The 21,625-nt window shown below is 46.4% G+C and overlaps 1 protein-coding gene across 3 annotated transcripts in view; it reads right to left on the reverse strand.

Moving 5' to 3' along the window:
• The window catches only part of PHACTR2 (phosphatase and actin regulator 2), a 327,486-nt gene that overhangs the window by 26,453 nt on the left and 279,408 nt on the right, over positions 1-21,625 (reverse strand). For all 3 annotated transcript variants that reach the window (XM_082249936.1, XM_082249935.1, XM_082249937.1), the window contains one exon: positions 11,825-12,015. In XM_082249936.1, coding sequence (XP_082106062.1) covers positions 11,825-12,015 — 191 coding nt within the window. The remainder of the gene's footprint in view (positions 1-11,824; positions 12,016-21,625) is intronic.

Genomic DNA, 21,625 nt, shown 5'->3' on the forward strand with positions numbered 1-21,625 from the left:
CAGCGACCATCAGGTTGCCACGGGTAGTCAAGACACTCTAAAGGAGTGTGTTACAACTCTCCTTGTGCAACGATTCACTTCTCTGACAATGTCAAGCTTTTTCTTGCAGGACCAGTTAATTGGCCAATTTACTTCTCGTCAAACAATTCCTAAAAGGAATATGCAGCTGAGGAAGATCTTTGAGCAGGTTTTTTGTATCTCCTTTCTTAGGCTGCTAGGCTGCCTAAAATGGCAGAGGTACTTGCAATGCAATTAGGATTTCAAAAGAAGTGCATTGCCTTTTTCCTATGATGTTTAAGCTAGAAGTTCATTCTTCAAGAGGGATGCAAATTGAACAGGACAGAGCAGCAGAATGTCTTAGTGGTCTGGCATCTTGCAGTACTGGGTTGCTCAAGTTCAAACCCCAGCAAGGACACGTTCACCTGCACTGCAGGATGTCAGATTAAGGCACATATGGGCGAAGAGGTTTTCCAGCATAACGAGTCCCTTGTTTGGTTGATGTGGCCTTCATCAGCTTAGCTGTATACATGAGTTGTCATTGGAGGATGTTGTGTCCTTCAGGGGTATACTCAAATCAGGATGACTGGGTGTGTCCTTGGGGGGGGGGGGGTGTAGCGTCTTCTGGTGACAGAATGTGTTGGACTTGTCCCTAAGGGGTATATCTGTCTGCAGTTGCAGACTGGGAACCTGCCTTAACCCTTGCTTCCCTTCCAATGCAATGGTAGTTGGGATGAAGAATATTTTATCCTAAATAATAATTATGACAAGTGGAACAATCTGGTCTGCATTACAACAGTCTATGCTGCCCCTTCAAGGGCTAGCTTTATCTTGATGGCAAATAGTTGGAGATGTTTCTACAAGTAGAACATTCTTGTCTGCATTGCGAGAGTCTAAACAATCCCCTTAAAGGGCTAGCTTCATCTGATAGCAAATAGCTGGGAATACGTTTACAAGTGGGACTATGTTGTCTGTATTTTGAGGGTCTAGCAGTCCCCTTAAAGGGCTAGCTTCATTTGATTGAAAATAGCTGGGAATAATTCTACAAGTAGGACAATCATGTCTGCATTACGAGAGTCTAGCAGTCCCCTTCAAGGGCTAGCTTTATTTGATAGCAAATGGCTGGGATCAATTCTACAAGTAGGATAATCTTGTCTTTATTGTGAGAGTCTAAACAGTACCCTTCAGGGGCTAGCCTCATTTGACAGTCAAGAGCTGTGTTTAAGTCAGGCCTCCCTCCCTCAGTGTACTTATCTGCTGATCGAAAGAGGATTGCAATTTAAGAGTCAGTGTCTAACTCCAGAAGTTTGCTCCTGCAGTTCCGGCCTGGAGTCCAGAAAGAATTGAAGAGAGAAAGAGTCATCAACCAAGTAGTCAGCAAAGAGCTCCACATCTGGGGGAAAGGTTGCATACTGGCCTTTTTCATATTTGTGCCATCAATACATATCTTATGGGTACCTGGTTTGCTCCTCTTCTGCTAGATGATACAGATTTGGTCTCGGACGTTTGGACCTTCAGGTCAAGCACCTCAGGCCAATCTGCAACCTTCAAGTCTCTGACTGTGCCAGGAGGAATTCTTTGCTCCAGCAACAAAAGGCAAGTTCTGCTAGCCAACATGGTTCTTACTGTCTCTAGGGACAACAATTCCAATTCCAGCAGATGTGATTTTAAAAGGAGTACTATTGTTGCTCTGAGGGATGCCTATTTCCAATTCCTGGAGCTGTCTTCTGACTTACCTCTGTTTCTTCATGGATTATATATATATGTCTGCTGGTTGGGTTTTCGATCCACTCCTCTTCTAGACAGGAACTCCTGTCAGGTATACAGAGGGAGTTCTCAGAACCCTACAAGAGATTTGCTGGCTAGTCTTTCAAAAAGGGTCTTGTGACTCCTACGCAAATCCTTGTGTATCTAAGAGCTTAATCCATCACAGTTCCGGATACATAGTTTTTGCCACTAGAGCATACTGGTGGTAGGATCCTGGGTAATACAGACTTTCCTCTCTTCACCTGTCAGCGTCTCAATACCTGATGATCAGGACCATGGTCTCTCCCATCCCTATATTGAGGTGTGCTCAATGGAAAAGGCCTCCTGTCCTGAAAGGTTTTTTTTATTCTCCAATGTTGATCGTGCACCCAAGCATTATGTCTTGCAAACAGGCAGATGAAGCCGTGGGTGCTAGCACAGTAATACATCTTCTGTGCTGCTGAGTTATTGCCAGTGGAACCCCCTCTGTCAGGAAGTTGTTCTGCCAGTATTGCCAGTAGAACTCCCAGGTTGGTAAGTTAGTTTGAACACTCTGGTTATGTGGCCAGCTCTTTCTTGCTCCCTTCGCCTTTTGTCATCTGACAGCAGGCTTCTTAGTCTCCAGTGAGGCTGAAAAACTTCACAGTGATGTCCTACATCAGGGATAGGTCAGAACCTGCAGAGTCAGTCCACTGAGAAGAGGTAGAGGTGACTGTTAACTCAATGGAGTATAATCTTCCTTATCTCTGGTAAATCTACATAGAATGTCTGGGAAGAATCCAAATTCTGTGGCCTAACTGGGAAATAAGTGGTTCCTACATACAGGTCCCTCCTAGTGGATTTTATCTCTGCATAAGATTTCAGAGTTACATCTGGTACCATCCCCTTACTGTTACAAGCTGGAAAGCCTTTCCCTAAGAGCCTGGGCCGAGCCCTCGGTGCAAATGCTGTGTCAGATCAGGAAAGGTCTCACAAGCCATATGCTTTCCAGTTCGATCCAAATACAGTTTTTTTGGGGGGTTTGTTGCCAAGACCGTGGCAATGTTTGCAGTAGTTCCCTATTGGCCAAACAGGCCTTGGTTCCTGCCTTTGATACCAGGGTATCGGATTGAAGTCCTTTCTCTCCGATGAGATGATCGGTCGTAAAGAGCGAATTTCCACCTTTGTTAATTTCTTCCACTGTCTTATCCTGGCAGGAAGAGACTAATCAGGCTTGGTGGTTCTCTAAGCTAATATCTATAAATCTTACAAAAGAATTTGAATAGAGCTTGTTCAGTTTGAACTGCTTTGTTTTCTTTGTTTCAGTCCTCTGGTCAGGTGCATTCTGGACTTCAACTGATCCTAAAACTCTCTTAGAGGGCAGACCTCTGCAGTCCCTGTCATATCCAATGTCTCTCGGGTAGACTATCCCTTACTCATCCAATACTTTGATGGGGGTTGCATCCGAGACTCGAAGAAGAACCAAGTCTCTCTAGGCAGGGTTTATTTCTTGTTCTGGGCTTTCTTGCTGACTCCAGATGAGATCTGTTTGCAGTTCAGATTGGGTAAAGACTGAGCTATGAAGGCATGCACTCTAAGGGCTAGCTCTTCAGCCAGGAAGTTTGCCAAGATCACAGCTTTAGGCTAGGAAGGATCCTTTGGTGACTTACAGCTCCAGATGGGATCCCCTCCAGTCCAGTTGGAGTAAAGATTGAGCCATGATGTCAATCTCTCTAGGGCTACATTCTCAGCAGGAAGCTTGGCCAGAATCAGGGCTCTTAAGGTCCCTTGACAGCTTGCTGATCCAGGTGGAATCTCTTTCAGTTCAGTTTTGAGTAAAGTCTCAGTCATGAAGGCAGCATTTCTATGGGTTCTTCTCCTCTGTGAAGGGATTGCCGGGATCTGGGCCTTGTGCCAAGAGGGATCCTTGTGGCTTTCTGCCCAGTACGGGTAGTGTTTGTATTTACACTGAGCGGCAATCTGAGGTGGCTTCGGCATTCTATGAGAACAAAGGATTTGTTCATCCCATATGCAGGACCACCAAGAATAACTAGTTCAATGCCATGGATCTTGGGATCTTTCAAGCATGCTCTCAAGCTACTGCTTTTCTCAGAGTTTTAGGACATCTTTGTCACGCTCCCTAGCAGAATCAGCGGGATGGAGAGGTCATCCAGAATTTTTGCTGGAAGGGTTATTCCAGCTAGTCATTCGGTTTATAAAGCTTGGGGTTTGGTTCCTATGTAAGAAGTCACCACACATTCATCCAGGAGCTTGTAGGCTTCATGGGCTCCCTGTGAAAGGGCACCAAGGGGACAGATCTTATGCTGTCAATATCTATCCATAGGGTTTGTTGGCTATAATTAAAACCGTACTTTTCAGACATCCCACCCTTGTTTTTTGGGCTAGTTAGTACCCAAACTTATGTGGTCATGAAAGTCTGTCAGGATATAGGAAAATTTACTATCAAATACTTACCATAATTTTCCTTTCCTGATGGACTCCATGGCAGCAGGAGTTCCCTTCCAGAGTCATGAGAATGCTAGTTACAGACGCAGCCTCTGGCTCAGCCTTAAAATTAATGGGAGTGGGGTCCTATGGGGTGGGAGCGAGGGCGGGGCTACCTAAAAGTGTGCTGCCATGGAGTCCATCAGGAAAGGAAAGTTATGGTAAGTATTTGATAGTAAATTGTTTGTTATATTACACCTCAATCTTAAATGTTTTTGTCACTCTTCTGAAAGTTTTACACATTATTCCATATGCCTTAGTAAAACCACCTGATATGAACCAGAGTGCAACCAATGTTTATGTGTAAGTAGATTTGCCTAACATATACTCAAAAGCTTGACAGAGGTGAACCAGAAGAAAATGATGTAGAATGGCAAGAATGTTTCAGGCACAAAAATTGGTAAACAGAATTACAAATAATTTTGCAGATGAATAATGGAATTATCTATTTTAACCAGTTGCCGACCGCCCCACGCAGATGTACTGCGGCAGGGCAGCTCGGCTGCGCATAATCACGTAGTACTACGTGATTGTGTGTACGCGGTCACTGCGGCACTTTCACTGTGATTAGACACAGGCAGCGGGAGGAGCGGCGGCCATTGCCACCGTCCTCCCGCGATTGTCAGAGAAACTGACAGAAGACCCGCTTGCTTATGTAAACAATGCAGGCAGGTCTCCTGTCACACATGCAGAGAGATCAGGAGTTTCAGCTAAGCTGAAACCCCCGACCTCTCTGTGCCTGTCACAGAACCCTTCCCCTCCACAGTCAGTAAGCACAGTTAGGCATACATGAACCCCTTTGATCACCCCCAGTATTAACCCCTTCCTTGCCAGTGTCATTTATACAGTAACAGTGCATAATATTTAGCACTGATTACTGTATTAATGTCACTGGTCCCCAAAAAGTGTCAAAAATGTCAGTTAGGGGTCTGATCTGTCCACCGCAATGTCGCAGTCCCGCTTAAAATCATAGATCCCCGTTACTAATAAAAGCAAAAAATAAATAACTAAAAAGTCCAAAAATCTATCCTGTAGTTTGTAAACGCTATAACTTTTGCGCAAACCAATTAAAATACGTTTTTTTTTTTACTAAAAATATGTAGCAGAATAGAAATTGGCCTAAACTGATAAAAAAAAAATAAGATTTTTTTAAATGTTTTTTATTGGGAATGTTTTATAGCAGAAAGTAAAAAATATTGTGTTTTTTTTTTTTTCAAAATTGTCGCTCTTTTTTTATTTATAGCACAAAAGCTAAAACTGTAGAGGTGATCAAATACCACCAAAAAAAGCTCTATTGTTGGGAAAAAAAAGACATCAATTGTATTTGGGTACAGCATTGCACGTCGGCGCAATATGTCGTTAAAGTAAGGCAGTGCCGAATCGCAAAAAATGGCTTGGTCATTAAGGGGGTAAAACCTTCCAGAGCTCAACTGCTTAAGCAACAAAAAACAAATCTGCCTTATTTTTGTTAGTTTTTTTTCTCTCTTTTTGCTCTAACGATCAGTTGTGTTTCTTTTATATGCGTGTTGGGGTGACACTTAAAATCAATGCCAATGCACCGCAACAAGTATTAACCTCAAACCGTTGACCAATACCAAAGGCGTTTGTGTGAACGCAGCCTTCATATACACTACCATCTTACTTTCAAAATAATATTTATAAGGACAGAAGGATACAGTGGGCTCAATTAAGCTGCAACAGCACTAGCACTGTAGCTGTACATTTATCAAAAAGCTGTCAGCGCAGGATGGGGGCTGGACTGAATGCTTTTTTGTTACATGTGCAGCTACACTTTAAGGCACCTGTATTAATTTGTGCTAAACTGGCACCTCAGTCAGCATTATCATGTCTTTTTAGCACATTGTAAGTGCTATTAACAAGTCATAAGTGTTAATTTTGTTGACGAAAATATTTTCGTCATAGTTTGTCAGCTGCATGTTTTCAGTGACGAAAAACTAAAGGAAAAACTGGATTTTTGACTTACCGTAAAATCCTTTTCTCTTAGGTTCATTGACAGATGCAGTCTCTGATGCATATCAGTAGGGTTATACTGCCCCCTACAGGAGTAGGACACTAGGCAGAAAAAAAGTTCTGGCTACGCCTATGGGAAGTCCTAGGGGGTATACCCTCTCTCTTCCTGCATAGGATGTTAATTTTGTATCAATGCAGTGTCAGAGAAAATAATACCAACCCAACTCAAAATAGAGGGGCGGGTACTGCGTCCGTCAATGAACCTAAGAAAAAGGATTTTACGGTAAGTCAAAAATCCAGTTTTCTCTACCGTTCATTGACGGATGCAGTCTCTGATGCATATCAGTAGGGACGTCCCAAAGCAGTACCATAAAATGAGGGGTGGGAACAGCAGAAAAAAACAAGTCCCCAAAGCTAAACACAGCCAACATGGAACTCAACAGAACAACAAGATGAGCCTCACCTGAAACAAACAGAAAACACCCTCAAGGGAGACAAAAAGCAGCCGGCAAAACTTTGCGTTAAAAGAGGCATCAGCTGATGCCAGCACATCCACCTTATTAAATTTGGTAAAGGTGTGAACAGACGACCAGGTAGTCGCCTTGCAAACCTGAAGCACAGATGCCTGATGGCGAAAAGCCCAGGAGCACTAAGCGCCCGAGTAGAGTGCGTCTTAACAGGGAAAGGTGGAACCTGACCCTTAATTGAATAAGCCTGCACCACTGTCTGTCTGATCTATCTGGAAAAAGACGCAGACAGCCCTTTCTTTGGACCATCCGTGAGTACAAAGAGTGAATCTAACTTACGAAAAGACTCCGTAGTCACCAAGTACACCCTGATTGCCCTAACCCCATCCAGAGCATGCAGTGCAAATTCCTTGGGATGTTTTGGCTTAGGACACAAAGATGGTAATACAATGTCCTTGTTTAAGTGAAAACTAGAAACCACCTTTGGAAGGAAGGACGGATCCGGACGAAGTACAACTTTATCCCTATGAACTACCAGATAGGGAGAACAACAAGACAACGCCGCCAGTTCAGACACCCTGCATGCAGAAGTAATAGCCACCAAGAAGGCCACCTTATGGGATAAAGTAAGCAGGGGAATCTCCTGAATACTTTCAAAAGGAGGTTTCTGAGGAACTGACAGCACCAAATTAAGGTCCCAAGGAGGTTGCATTGGAGGTACCAAGTGTCGCACCCCCTGGATGAAGTTACGCACCAAGGAGTGGGTGGCCAACGGCCTCTGGAAACAAATTTTCCATGGCCCTAACCTGACCCTTGATAGTACTTAAGGCCAACTTTTGATCAACTCCCCATTGAAGGAAAGCCAAAATCCACGCCACCGAGTAAGAACTAGGGGGAACCCCAAGAGACTCACACCACGCAATGTCCGACTTCTGCGTACGATGATAGATCTTCCTAGAAGTCACTTTTCTCGCTTTAAGCAGAGTGGGAATCACTGAAGCAGACAATCCCCTGTCCTTCAGTACCTGGCTTTCAACAGCCAAGCCGTCAAAGGCAGCCACCGTAAAGCAGGATAGAAGATTGGCCCTTGAGACAGTAGATCTTCCCTGAGATGAAGTCTCCAAGGAGCAACTGCGATTAGCCTGACCAGGTCGGCGTACCAAGCTCGGCGAGGCCAGTCCGGAGCCACAAGAATGTCTGGAATACCTTCCGCCTCGATCCTGCTAAGAAGTCTCAGCAGCAACTTGAGAGGAGGAAAGGCATACATCAGCGGATACTGACCCCATGGGGCCAACAGTGTGTCTGCCAGAGCGTCCAGGGAATGGGCCACAAACCTCTGCACTTTTCGGTTGATCCAAGATGCCAACAGATCTACATCTGGAATGCCCCAACGAAGGCACAACTGGTGAAACACCTCCGGATGGAGGGATCATTCCTCTGCAGCCAAGGCCTGTCGACTGAGGTAATTCGTCTGCCAATTGTGAATGTGAACAGTGGAGAGAGCTGGAACAAAGTGCTCTGCCCAACGAAGGATGCCTGCCCCTTCCAGGGCCGCAAGGTCACTCTTGGTGTCCCCTTTATGATTGACATAAGCCATGGCCGTGGCATTGTCCAATTGAATGCACACTGGACAACCCGCAGGTGCTCGGTCCAGTGGACTAGGATCGCTCTCAGCTCCAGGACATTGATCGGTAACCTGAAATCCTCCAGGGATCAGACTCCTTGTGCAGAAAACCTGCCAAGTCAGGCCCAGGTAGTCCAGTCTCAGAAGGGACAAAGGACGACTTCTGAAGATTCAGAATCCACCCAAACTCCATCAGAGTTCTCATGGTGATTTCCAAATGTGTTCCCAGCACCGTAGGAGACTCCGCACAGAGAAGTAGATTGTCTAGGTAACCCAGGACCGATATCCCCCGCTGCCGCAACAGCACCAGGATCGGAGCCAACACCTTTGTGAAGACCCGAGGAGCAGAGGTGAGACCAAAGGGCAATGCCACAAACTGATAGTGATTCTCTCTCACGGCAAAACGGAGAAATGGTTGGTGTCCTTCACAGACTGGGATGTGAAGGTAGGCATCTTTCATGTCTATGGAGGCCAGGAAATCCCCCTGATGTAGGGAGGCCCCCACTGTGCGAACCGATTCCATCTTGAAATTTTGAACTCACACGAAGCAATTTAGTGCTTTCAGGTCCAGGATTGGATGCACCTTGCCTTCCTTCCTGGGAACCGTGAACAGGTTTGAATAAAAGTCCTAAAAACGTTTTCCGCACACGAAACCGAACTATCACTCCCTGTTGTACCGGGTCCTGAACTGCCCCATAGAGCGCCAACAAGCGATCCAGAGACAGTCGCACATTGGAAGGGAAAAACCTTACCGGCAGAACGGATCGAAACTCAATCTTGTAACCGGACCGTATGACCTCTTGAACCCATTTGTCTGGTACCTGGGCTAGTTACAGGTCTGGGAACTGGCAAAGACGTCCCCCCACCCCAGATATGGGTGAGAGCGCACCTTCAGGCCGAGGAGGTCTTGTCCACAGATCTAGAGAAACCGGAATTTTGTTTGCCAGACCAGGGTCGCTTGGAACCGCCCGAGGAAGTCTTGAAGGGCTTCGCCTTATCGACTGACCCTGAGGGACGAAAAAACTTTTTGTGAGCTGAAAAGGAAGGACCCTGTCTGTGATGCCGGTCCTTACCCTTGTTAGCCTGTGGAAGAAAAGTACTCTTCCCCCCTGTGAGACCCTTACTAATGTCATTCAGGGTAGCACCCACAAGGCAATCTCCTTGAAAGGGTAGATCAGTCAAGGCCTTCTTAGAAGTCTGATTCGCAGACCAGCACTTCAGCCAAAGTATACGCCGGAAAAACACTGCCGAAACTGGCAGTCGGCCCAATATGGGAGCAGTGTCTAGCGAGGCATCGCGAACAAATTGCAGCCCCTGCACCAGCTGGTCCAACAGCTCTTCAAAAGGCAGGAGGAACTTGCTTCGCCCATTCAGTCAACATCTGCGTGACAAGGGCAACCGTGAACACCAGTCTCAGTGCAGTCCCCGCCAGGGAGTACTTAATGCGGGCCACAGCCTCAGCCTTCCTATCCTCCAGGTCCTTAAAGGACGGGAAATACTCCACTGGAATAATGGTAGCCTTTTTCAGTCTTGAGACCAGCGGATCCACCGAAGGTGGCACAGTCTACTTCTTTACCAGAGACTCCTCAAAGGATAGCATCTAGGAATCTGCTTAGGCACCCCAGGGGAACGTTTTGGATGGCCCCATTGCTTTTGAGCATGTTGGCAAAATATGCGGGAAAGGGAAAAACCTTTGCCGCTCTGGATGGCTTGTGAGAAGCAGCTGTGTCCTCCAATTTTAAGGTCTCACGCACAGAAACAATCAGTGCCTCCACCACTGTTCCTTATCTTGCGTGGCAGTGGAGGTAGAAATGTCATCCTTTCAGAGGAGACAGGGCATGAGGTAGTAGACCCGGCAGGGAGACCCACGTCTGCGGTGGCTGAGTCAGACTCAGAACCTGAGACACCAGATGAGGCAGGGGTAGACGGAGGGTGTTTCTTAGCACCTCGACCTTTAAAGACCACCTCCACCCGGGACACAAACGCTTCCAGGACCGCCAAAATTGCATCGGTAGGCAGCTGGGATCCGGAGGGACCTGCGGCCTCCCCGAGGGGGTCAGGTGGGGACACATGATCTGTTTTGTCCATGTTGCACCAGGGGAACCCGTCAGCAAAAGCTGAAAAAAATGTCAGAAAATTTTTTTTTGAAAAAAAAAAAAAAAAAAAAAGGCCCACTGTGATACAGCGCCCCCGAAGGTCAGGCAGCGCGCTGGAGACCCCCAGCAGAGAGTTCGAGAGAGAGAGACCCCCAGACTCCCTGTACCAAGATGCAGCAGCAGGCCCAGAATGTCTGCATGTGTCAGCAGTAAGCTCTCCAAAAGGAAATGAGCTGAGAAACCGCCCAGGGTATGGGGAGGGGCTCCACCCACAGAATGACGCCTCCAGGAACTCCCATACAGATTCCTAGCAGAAGAATCCACCGCTAAATGGCCGTGCTGGGTGTACCAAGATGGCCACCGATCTACTCCGCACATGTGGCTACAAGAAAATGGTGGCGGGGACCCTCCTGGGGACCCCCCAGACTCCACAGCGGGATCGATAAGCAGGTGGCCCCTGAAGGTACAGACTGAGACCCCCCCCCAACAATCATCTGGTCTGTCTCTGGCAGCGCCCCCCCGCCCCCTGGAAACGCGGTCCCAGCGCCCGGAAGTAGGCCCAACAGCCCCCACCGAGGGGGGGCAGGTACAGAGGGTGCGTGACAGGACAGAGGGGAACCCGGGATTGTGGGGGTCAGACTGTCCCAGGGAGGGGCCTGCGTCCACCCCAAAATCTGCTAGGGGAAGAGGGGGGGAGGACATTTACTCCCCATACCAGGAACACATGCAGGTGCCATCTCCTGACAGGACCCCTCTCCGCCGAAGTTGGGGGGGCTGTCGGCCAAATAGGAACGCTGCGACTCAGGCCTAGACTCGGCTGTATGCGACCTGGCGAGACGTTTAACTCGCGGGGCCAGTCCCTATCCAGTGGGACTATGTGGAAGCCGATCCAGCGCAAAGCTAAGGCCTGCGTGCACTCACTGGCTGGCGGGGATGACCACTGGATCTATACATCCAGCCCGTCGCCCAGATCCGGCATAGTTGCATGTAGAATTCACAGGAAAAAAATCAGGAGAAAAGCTAGCTAAAAAAATGATCTATATAAAAAAAACTTTTTGCCAGGATCAGAGATCCCAGCAAGGAACTTGGTCCTTACTCCTGACTAGGTAGATTAAAACTGACATCCTATGCAGGAAGAGAGAGGGTATACCCCCTGGGACTGCCCATAGACGTAGCCAGAACTTTTTTTCTGCCTAGTGTCCTACTCCTGTGTGGGGCAGTATAACCCTACTGATATGCATCAGAGACTACGTCCATTAATGAACGGTAGAGAAATAAAATAAAGTTCAGTTTCAATTCAGAGGATTAAAACTAAAATGGCATTTTGGTCAATTGACTATGGCTAAAACAAAATCAAAATTTGACGTCAAAATGAACACTGTTTTACAGCTGGTTTAATCAGAGCCACTGTCTGCTGTAGCTATTATATTAACTCTCACTTTCTGTGCTGTCATCATCATCGTCGTCATCATCTGTGTAGAGGATGGGGCCATCTGAGTCAGAATCACTTATCTGGCTCTCTTTGCCTTCACTATCTCCATCTGGAATGACTGAAGTATCAAAATGTTCATCTGTCACCTCCTGGCTTTTAAGGCTTGAGGTGTCGTCATGGCTTTTCAAGGAAGCATCACTGTAACACAGGAAAAAAAAAAACATGTTAAAAGTGCTAAAATGTTATTGTGTAACACACATACAGTAAGGGATCCTGGCTAAGTGTATTCATAGACCCTGGGTTATAGGCTCATACTGGTGATTGGACACTGACAAATCTTTTTAGGACATATCCCCTGGCCAACTGCCTTACAATCCTAAACTGCTACACGAGTCCTCAGTTTTGAAGGAAGAGTAACCAAAGAATAGAAAGGGATGTGAGGTAGGGGGTATAGATGGCCAGTGTCGTGTACTGTACTACAAAATATGGATTTTACCTTTTTCAAAAAAAGGAGTCTATTTTCCTAAAAGAAGCTGATGCTTCAAGGTGGACTCTTTTGGCTCCATGTCTAAGCAATGAACAGCTTTTTCCTTTGGATGCGTTGAAGTAGAGCATAAGGATGGCAGGTTTGCCTTGTCATTTGTAAGGAATGAGGAACAACTCCTTAGGAGACAGAGTAAACTCAAACACACATCTGACAGACATGATAGCAACCAAAAATGCCACCTTGCAGGAGAGCTCATCCAATAGGATATCCCTGATGAGTTCAAAGAAGGATTTCTGCAGGGCAGAGAGAACCACGTTGAGGAAGGAAGCACAGGGTGCTAAAAGGGGAGCATGATCCAAGATACACCTTGAATACAGGTTTTGATAAGAAAGAGCAAAGAAAGGTTTTTGAAAAAGGATGGACAAACCTGAAACCTATCCTTTAATAGTGCTTAAGGCCAAGTTCTGGTGAAGTCCTGATAGTAGAAAGGCCAGAATGTGAGGCACAGAGTAATCTCTGAGATTTAAGTACCTGTGTTCACATCAGGCAAAGAAGGATATCCAGATAGGATGATAGATCTTTCTGGAAGTGTTTTTTCCTGCTTTCAGCAAGGTAGGCATGACAGACTCAGAGACCGGTCCTCCTCAGGACCATCTCTTAAGACCTGAGATTTAATAGCCATACCGTTAAGTCAGTGACTGAGAAGCAGGATGAACAGGGATCCTGAGACAGCAGGTCTGGCCAGCTGGGGAGACACCAAGGGTCGTCTCATAGTAGTCTCGGTATGGCAGTGTACCAGGTCCACATCCAGGGTCCCGCATCTCTGACATATCAGATATATCCTGGGGTGTGGACTGCAGAGTTCGCTGAAAAGTGAGTCTCTATATATAATCTAGCTTGCTTACTTCAAGGCTGCTTGGTAAGGCTTTGCTGAAGATCCACCAAGCTACAGAGCATCTTGCTTGGCTGGACAGGAAAATAGGTAAAGTTGAGAGAAGGAGCATACTTGTTCCAGGTCAACAAGATGTTCTTCTGGAGAGCTTTTCAATTAAAATTTGGCAAAGAGTACAGCCTTGAAAAGAAGGCATAAAACTCTCATTGAGAATCTCATTCTGGGATTTCTCTGACCCCAATTCTCAATTCTCAGAGCGTGAGAAGGTGGTACAGATCACCTGTGACCTGGATGTCCTTAGTTCTTAGAAGGACCTGAAGAGGTGCTAGGGCCTTTGTGAATACTCTGGGAGCAGAAGATAGGCAAAAAGGCAGTGAGACAACCTGGAAATTATTCTTTCACTGCAAAGCGCAGAAAACGCTGATGTGGTGGATAAATAAGAAAAGCATCTAGGATGCCAGGTATTCCCCTAATGCCAGACAGGTAATCAACTCTGCAAATTGCATGGGAAATTTTGGATTTTTTAAAAACTTTTAATTTACTGAAAGATTTTTAAAGGAAATACAAATGCAGTAGTTACAGTGTATATTTATGCATAATAAAAGAACGTTACAGTAAAGAAGTAGAGATTCCCAAGCAAATTAGCAAGAGATACCGTAATGCAAAGATCCAGTGTGTCGTACATTAATATTAACACATTCCAGTAAAACCGTGTATCCTGCAAAATTGGTAATGATGAAGTTACACATACAGAGATGTCAAACATATCATTCAGCGCTAGGGCATAGGTGAAGCCAAATAAATGATGTACGCTATAGCAAAAATGGAATAGGCATAACTGAAGTAAAAAACAGTACAATAAAGAGATGCAAGATAGATAACAAAAAAGAAAAAGAGGGAGAGATAGGGAAGAGAGAAAAGGTGGGAACGAGTGGGGTTGGGTGTTGCAATCCCTGCCGCTGGACCAGGGCCGATGCAAGGGGTGGGCGGAAGGGTCGGATGCCCTGGGCGGAACAATTTATTGTAGGAGGAGGGGGCGCAGCGGAGGTGAAGTGCTGACACTGTGCTAACATTTTCTGGGCAACAAGTGACTACCGCCGGCTGCGCTACAATACTGAAGAGCTGTAAGGATGTGCCGAGTGTGCTCCTGCACTCCGCACAAGAAGCCTAGGACCTGGCCTTCGCTTCCTTGTCAGGCATAGCCGCAGGGTAATCTCCGCCCGACAGGCGCTTACGAGTCCTGGCGAGGCCCAACCTCACTGAGAGGCTGGCTGGGAGGCGGGATCAGAGAGGACCATAGAGCCGCCGGGAAGACAGTGAGTGCGACCTACATTAGGAATCAGTCAGCCAGTGCTTCCAAAACGTAAGCAGATTTGCATCTACAGTTGAACTGGCTTACTCTGGGGGGGGGGGCAGAGGCTATTTAATTACCAAAGGTAATATGCAGCATGAAGGGGGTTAATGTATTGCCACTGGCCACTAATGCATTAGTGACCAGTGTCAGAAAATTAACCCCTTTGTACTGAATTAGTGGCACTAGTATCAGTGTTCATTAACCCCTTTATGCTGCAGCATGTAGGGGTTTATAGATACTGCCACTATTGCAGCACAAAGGGGTTAATTATCAGACACTGATCACTAATGCATTAGACACTATAGCTTTCACGCAAACCACCTAATATACGCTTATTTTTTTAAACAAAGATTTGTAGCAGAATATATTTTGGCCTAAATTATAAAGAAATTGTTTTTTTTAAGTTTTTTTTTTTTCTTTTAATTTTTAGTCTTTTTTAGTTTATATAATAAAAAAATCGCAGTGGTGTGCAAATACCACTTAAAAAAAAAGCTATATTTGTGTGAAAAAAAATGATTATATATTTTGTTTGTGTACAGTGTTGCATTACCGCCCAATTATCCGTCAAAGTGGAGCACTTCTAAAATGGACAGGTCATGAAGGGGGGGAAATTTTCCAGAGCTCAAGTAGGTAATCAACCCCCCCAAAGAGTTACCCACTCCAGCCAGTTCACATGGGGATCAGACACACTGCCATCAAAGCTGGGGGTTATTACATAAGATGGCACTATTTCTGGGGATTATTGTTGCAGAAACCGACATGAATGCTGTGGGTTATTATTGCGTAAATTGGCTACTGTTAAACTGGCACCAATGCCGGGGATCGAAAAGTAGAAACTGGCAGTGATGCTGGGGGTTATTATTGCTGCTGCTGACAACAATGCTGTGGATTATTTCGTAAATTTGCACTGATGTTGGTGGTTATTATTATGGAAACTACCATTTATACTGAGAGTTGTTATTTTCTAAACTGGCACCGATGCTGGGGGATATAATTGCAGAAACTGGGACTGATGCTGGTGGTCATTGTGATCCGCTTGCCGACCGTATCACATGTACAGTGGCTCTGCTGAACAGGATCATGCACTAGGTACGTAATCCGACACTACTAGGTAGGGGGGCACACACGTGCGCCACCGGCTACCTAGCTCTGCTGTGTTAATACACAGCAGATGATGTTCAGTGGGTGCCAGCCAATGTATGACCACCGGCACCCACTGATCATTGGGAAGACACACAGGACAGACCCCTGCCTTTAACCACTTAACGACCGGCGCACGACGATCTACGTCGGCGCTCAGCCCCGGCCAGGCAAACTGACGTAGGCCTACGTCAGCAGTTTTTGCCGGCCCTGTGCGCGCTCCCGCGCCCCGCCGCCGATGACTCGATTGGGTTCAGAACCGATCAGTCATCAGGTCCAGGCCAATCATTTTTGGTCTGGACCTGTTGATCGGTCCTGCCCAATCAGATCTCCCTCTAAGCCTGTGAAATGTAAACACAGGCTTAGAGGAGATGTGCCCTCCCCTCCCAACGGTCTTTTCGGATCCAGCGTGAGAGGAGAGCACATCTTACTGTGAGTAATTGCACCAAGCACATCACACACAGCTAGATAGGCACATTTCACCCCCGATCGCCCCCCCAATTAACCCCTACAGCACCTGACACAACACACACTATATACAGCATATAGCATATACCTATATACCTGTATAAGTGTGATTTGTGAACAGGTGTAGCCCTTGCGACCCCCCCTTTTCCACTCAAATTACCCCCCACCCCCCCCTAATAAAGATTTAACCCACTGATCCCCCCTGAACCCCCCCTGATCACCGCCGTTAACCCCTACACCCTCTGTCACATCAGCACTAATACAAACGCAATATACGGTGTTATTGTATTTTTGTATTAGTGTCATTGTGATCAGAATTAGCGCAGGCGACTAAGTTTCTGTCCCAAGAAGGTTTAGGGTCCCCGCCACCCGCCCAATAAAGATTTAAGCCCCTGACCCCCCCCTGATCACCCCTACACCCCCTGCCATAACACACACCGTATACAGTATATAGCATTTTGCTATATACCCGTATAAGTGTGATTTGTGGTCAGGTCTAGCGCTTGCGACCCCCCCTTTTCCACTTGAATTACCCGCCACCCCCCCCTAATAAAGATTTGAGCCCCTGATCCCCCCTGATCCCCTCCTGATCACCGCTAGTTAACCCCTACACCCTCGGTCACATCAGCACTAATACAAACGTAATATACTGTGTTTTTGTATTTTTGTATTAGTGTGATTGTGATCAGAATTAGCGCAGGCGACTAAGTTTGTGTCCCAAGCAGGTTTAGGGTCCCCGCCACCCGCCCAATAAAGATTTAATCCCCTGATCCCCCCCTGATCACCCCTACACCCCCTGCCACAACGCACACTGTATACAGTATATAGCATTTTCTATATACCTGTATAAGTGTGACTTGTGACCAGGTTTAGCGCTTACCACCGTTCCTTTTATCCTTAGGATACCCGCCAGCCCCTTCCAATAAAGATTTAAACCCCTGATCCCCCCCTGATCACATCCCGTTAACCCCTACACCCTCTGTCACATTAGCACTAATACACACATAATATACTGTTTTTACTGTATTTTGTATTGGTGTCATTGTGACTTGAGGTTGTGCTAGCTAGCTAGTTTCTTTCCCAAAGGAGGTTTAGGGTCCCCGCCACCCCCCCCCAGATCCCCAGCGCATAGTTTAGAAATAACCCCTTGATTGCCACACACACACGCACGCACCTACACTTCCATTTCTAGTATAGTGTTTGAACAGATCAATATCTGATCTGATCAGAGCTATACTAGCGCCCCCATAGTTTAGGGTTCCCAAAACGCAGTGTTTGCACGATCAGCACTGATTCCTGCCAGCACCTGCGTTTAACCCTTTCACCCAGGTAAGTGTAGTAATCAACAGATTACTGTCACTTACAAAAAAACACAAGACACAAAACCGCTGTGTTAGCAGAGTCAGGCCTGATCCCTGCTAGCATTAGCAGTTTTTTTGGTAGCGCTTGAAATAGTCTTCGACAACCAGGTGCTTTTATTACCTGTGAGTCGCATCACTGTACGGGTAAATTTAGTTACCAAAATGTCTAAACGTTCGTACAGTGATGAAGCTATTTACAGTATAATGACCATGCCAGGTGAGAGCGATGGGGAAGCCTCACCGGCAGAATCAGGGTCAGTATACGAACCAAATGACAGCAGCGGCTCCCTGACAGATAGCTCCGACGACAGATGGGTCCCTGTTAGACCCAGGCGTACCCGACCCCATTCTGGTGTTGTTGAGATGCAGGAATCGCAGGGTGCTCGTATGGAGCAGAGTGTGGGTACTAGTGCCGCTCATCCTTCTGGCGACCTGGCAAGCGCCAGCGGCCTAGTACACCCTGGACCTAGTACAACCAGCACTGCAGTAAGACCTGGTGACGTGGCGAGTCCCCTAAGTGCAGTTGAAGCTGGTGCGGTGGCTAGCACAAGTAGTGGCCCGCAGCCACCGCGTATTCGAAGACAGGCCCGTAGAGCCCATAGTGCCCTCCCTGATGCGCTGGCATTTCCTAATTGGCAACCCACTGATACTACAGCGCCAGTACTTCCCCCATTCACCGCCCAACCTGGAATCCACGTGGAGACAGCTGGTTTTACGCCCCTGAACTTTTATGAGCTGTTCTTCACGGAAGATCTTTTCAGATCTATTGTGGATCAATCAAATTTATATGCTCAACAATTTATCGCCGCCAACCCAAATTCGCCCCTTGCCAGACAATTCGGCTGGAAACCTTTAACGGTTTCCGAATTTAAGATCTTTCTGGGCCTTTCCCTCCACATGGGCATAACTAAACAGAGTGAATTGCGGCTATATTGGTCCACTAGCCCACTTCACCATATGCGCATGTACTCTGCCTCCATGTCCAGGGCGAGATATGAGCAAATTCTGCGATTTATGCATTTCAGCGACAATGAAATCTGTCGTCCTCGGGGAGACCCTGCATACGATCGGCTCCACAAAATTCGGCCCCTCATAGACCACTTCAATCAGCGGTTTGCAGCCTTGTTTACCCCCGAACAAGTTGTCTGCGTTGACGAGTCCCTGATTAAATTTACTGGCCGCCTTGCTATGAAACAGTACCTCCCCAGCAAGCGTGCCAGATACGGGGTCAAACTGTATAAATTGTGTGACAGGGCCACAGGCTATACAGTTAGTTTCCGGGTCTATGAGGGAAAAGATAGCTGTGTGGAGCCCCCCAACTGCCCAGACTACATAGGGAGCAGCGGTAAGATCGTTTGGGACTTGGTGTCACCCTTATCCGGAAAGGGGTACCATTTGTACGTGGACAACTTTTATACAAGCGTGCCACTATTTAGTCACCTGCTCGAATTACAAATTGGCGCATGTGGCACCGTGCGACCTAATCGCCGGGGCTTCCCCCAACGGCTTGTAGATTCCCGTCTTAGTCGGGGGGTGAGAGCCTGCTTGAAAACGGACAAATTGCTTGCGGTGAAGTGGAAGGATACACGGGATGTTTATGTTCTGTCCTCCCTTCACGCAGACACGACAATCCAAATCACTACGGCAACTGGCGTTGTGGAGAAACCCCTCTGTGTCCACGAATATAACCTTAACATGGGAGGGGTGGACCTTAACGACCAGATTTTGGCGCCGTATTTAGTTGCCCGTAAAGCCAGACGCTGGTACAAAAAAGTGTCTGTTTATTTATTCCAATTGGCGATGCTGAACGCCTTTGTCCTATACAAGGCGTCAGGACGAACTGGATCTTTCCGGGAATTCCAGGAAGAGATCATCCTTGCCTACCTGTACCCAGGAGGCATGCCTGCCCAACTTCCCCTTCCAGATGCAGTGAGCCGGCTGCATGAGAGGCATTTTCCTTATGCCCTCCCGAGTACCCCTACCCAAAGATGGCCCCAAAGAAGATGTCGTGTCTGTAGCAGGCGCGGATTTAGGCGTGACACCCGTTATTATTGTCCCAAATGTCCTGACCAACCTGGTCTCTGCATCGGGGAATGTTTTGAGCGCTACCATACACTAGTGGAGTTTTAGTGTAGGGTACAGCACGACACAGTGTAGGGCACACAAACACAGGGTCTCGAAGGATGTTGGATGTCCATCGACATTTTGAGAGACCCAAGCTGGAAGAGAAGATCGCAGAAGATCGCAGTCCCTCCCAAATCAAGACATGAAGAAACAGTTAGAAAGAAAAATAAAAGGATCCAAAAACTGTTGTTGTGTCAGTCATTTTATATGTCCTTCTACTCTTCTTACTGTACATTTAAATGTCCTTTGTTTGTTTTTTCATTCTTTTGTGACCTGTTTCTCCTGCAGGTACTCGTCGGCTACCACGCATTGATTTTATATATTCTGACACAAACAGTGTTTGCGCTCAGCATATATGGATACCTTTGCTGATAGCAGCTGTGGTGATTTTCTGATTTCAGCACTGCAGTTAAAATCCTATTTTGGTATACGTGGATAGCGCCGTGTATACCCATCATTAAATTCAGTGGGTGGTTGTTTGGGCGGTTAATGATGAGAATCCAAAAACTTTTGTTGTTGTCAGTCATTTTATATGTCCTACTCTTCCTAATGTACTTTTTTTTAATGTACTTTGTTTTTTCATTCTTTTGTGACCTGTTTCTCTTGCAGGTACTTGTCGGCTACCACGCATTGATTTTATATATTCTGACACAAACAGTGTTTGCGCTCAGCATATATGGATACCTTTGCTGATAGCAGCTGTGGTGATTTTCTGATTTCAGCACTGCAGTTAAAATCCTATTTTGGTATACGTGGATAGCGCCGTGTATACCCATCATTAAATTCAGTGGGTGGTTGTTTGGGCGGTTAATGATGAGAATCCAAAAACTTTTGTTGTTGTCAGTCATTTTATATGTCCTACTCTTCCTAATGTACTTTTTTTAATGTACTTTGTTTTTTCATTCTTTTGTGACCTGTTTCTCTTGCAGGTACTCGTCGGCTACCACGCATTGATTTTATATATTCTGACACAAACAGTGTTTGCGCTCAGCATATATGGATACCTTTGCTGATAGCAGCTGTGGTGATTTTCTGATTTCAGCACTGCAGTTAAAATCCTATTTTGGTATACGTGGATAGTGCCGTGTATACCCATCATTAAATTCAGTGGGTGGTTGTTTGGGCGGTTAATGATGAGTAATACTACGCATTATTCTTGTGCTGATTTCTGATAGGTTCTCTTTTTTTCCGTTCAGCCCACAGGCTGCATGAAAAAAAAAAAAACCTATATGCCAAACAAGGACTAGCAATGTACTGGTACGTTGCTGGACTTTGAGTGGTTATACCAGGATGATGCCTGCAGATTTAGGCATCATCTTGGTATCGTTTTTTACAGCCAGCGGTCGGCTTACATGTAAAAGCAATCCTAGCAGGTAATTGGCCGCTAGACTGCTTTTACATGCAGTGGGAGGGGCCTCCCCCCCCCCCCACCGCCGCCTTCCGCAGCCTTCCGTGGTTTTTCTCGGGCTCTCCTGTCCCACCGGTTAACCCGAGAGTGCAGCCGGTGGTTCAGTTATCTAACCATAGAGCTAATTGAAGATTAGAATGGCTCCAATCATCTCTATGGCCTAAGATGCCGGAGGCTACGAGCATTTCATGACTTCTTTTTCGCCAGAAATAAACAGGGCCATTGGGAAATTGGGAAAGTATTTTATCACACCAATTTTGGCGTGGTCAGAAGCATTAAGGTCAGAGGAGAGATCTAGAGTATAAAAGACCCCAATTTTTAAAAAAAAGAGTACCTGTCACTACCGATTGCTATCATAGGGGATATCTAAATTCACTGTGATAGCAATAAAAATGATTTAAAAAAAAAAAAAATTAAAGGAAAGGTGTCAAAATAACATAAAAGAGCAAAAAAAAAAAAAAAAAAAATCGAGCTCCGCCCCCTTTCCCCCGTGCTTGCGCGCAATGGCACACGCACGCGTTGGTCTAGTGTCATATGTAAACCGCAATTTCAGCATGCATGTGAGGTATCGCCG

Source organism: Pelophylax lessonae (assembly GCF_965119305.1).
Source record: "Pelophylax lessonae genome assembly, chromosome: 3".
Lineage (NCBI taxonomy): Eukaryota > Metazoa > Chordata > Amphibia > Anura > Ranidae > Pelophylax > Pelophylax lessonae.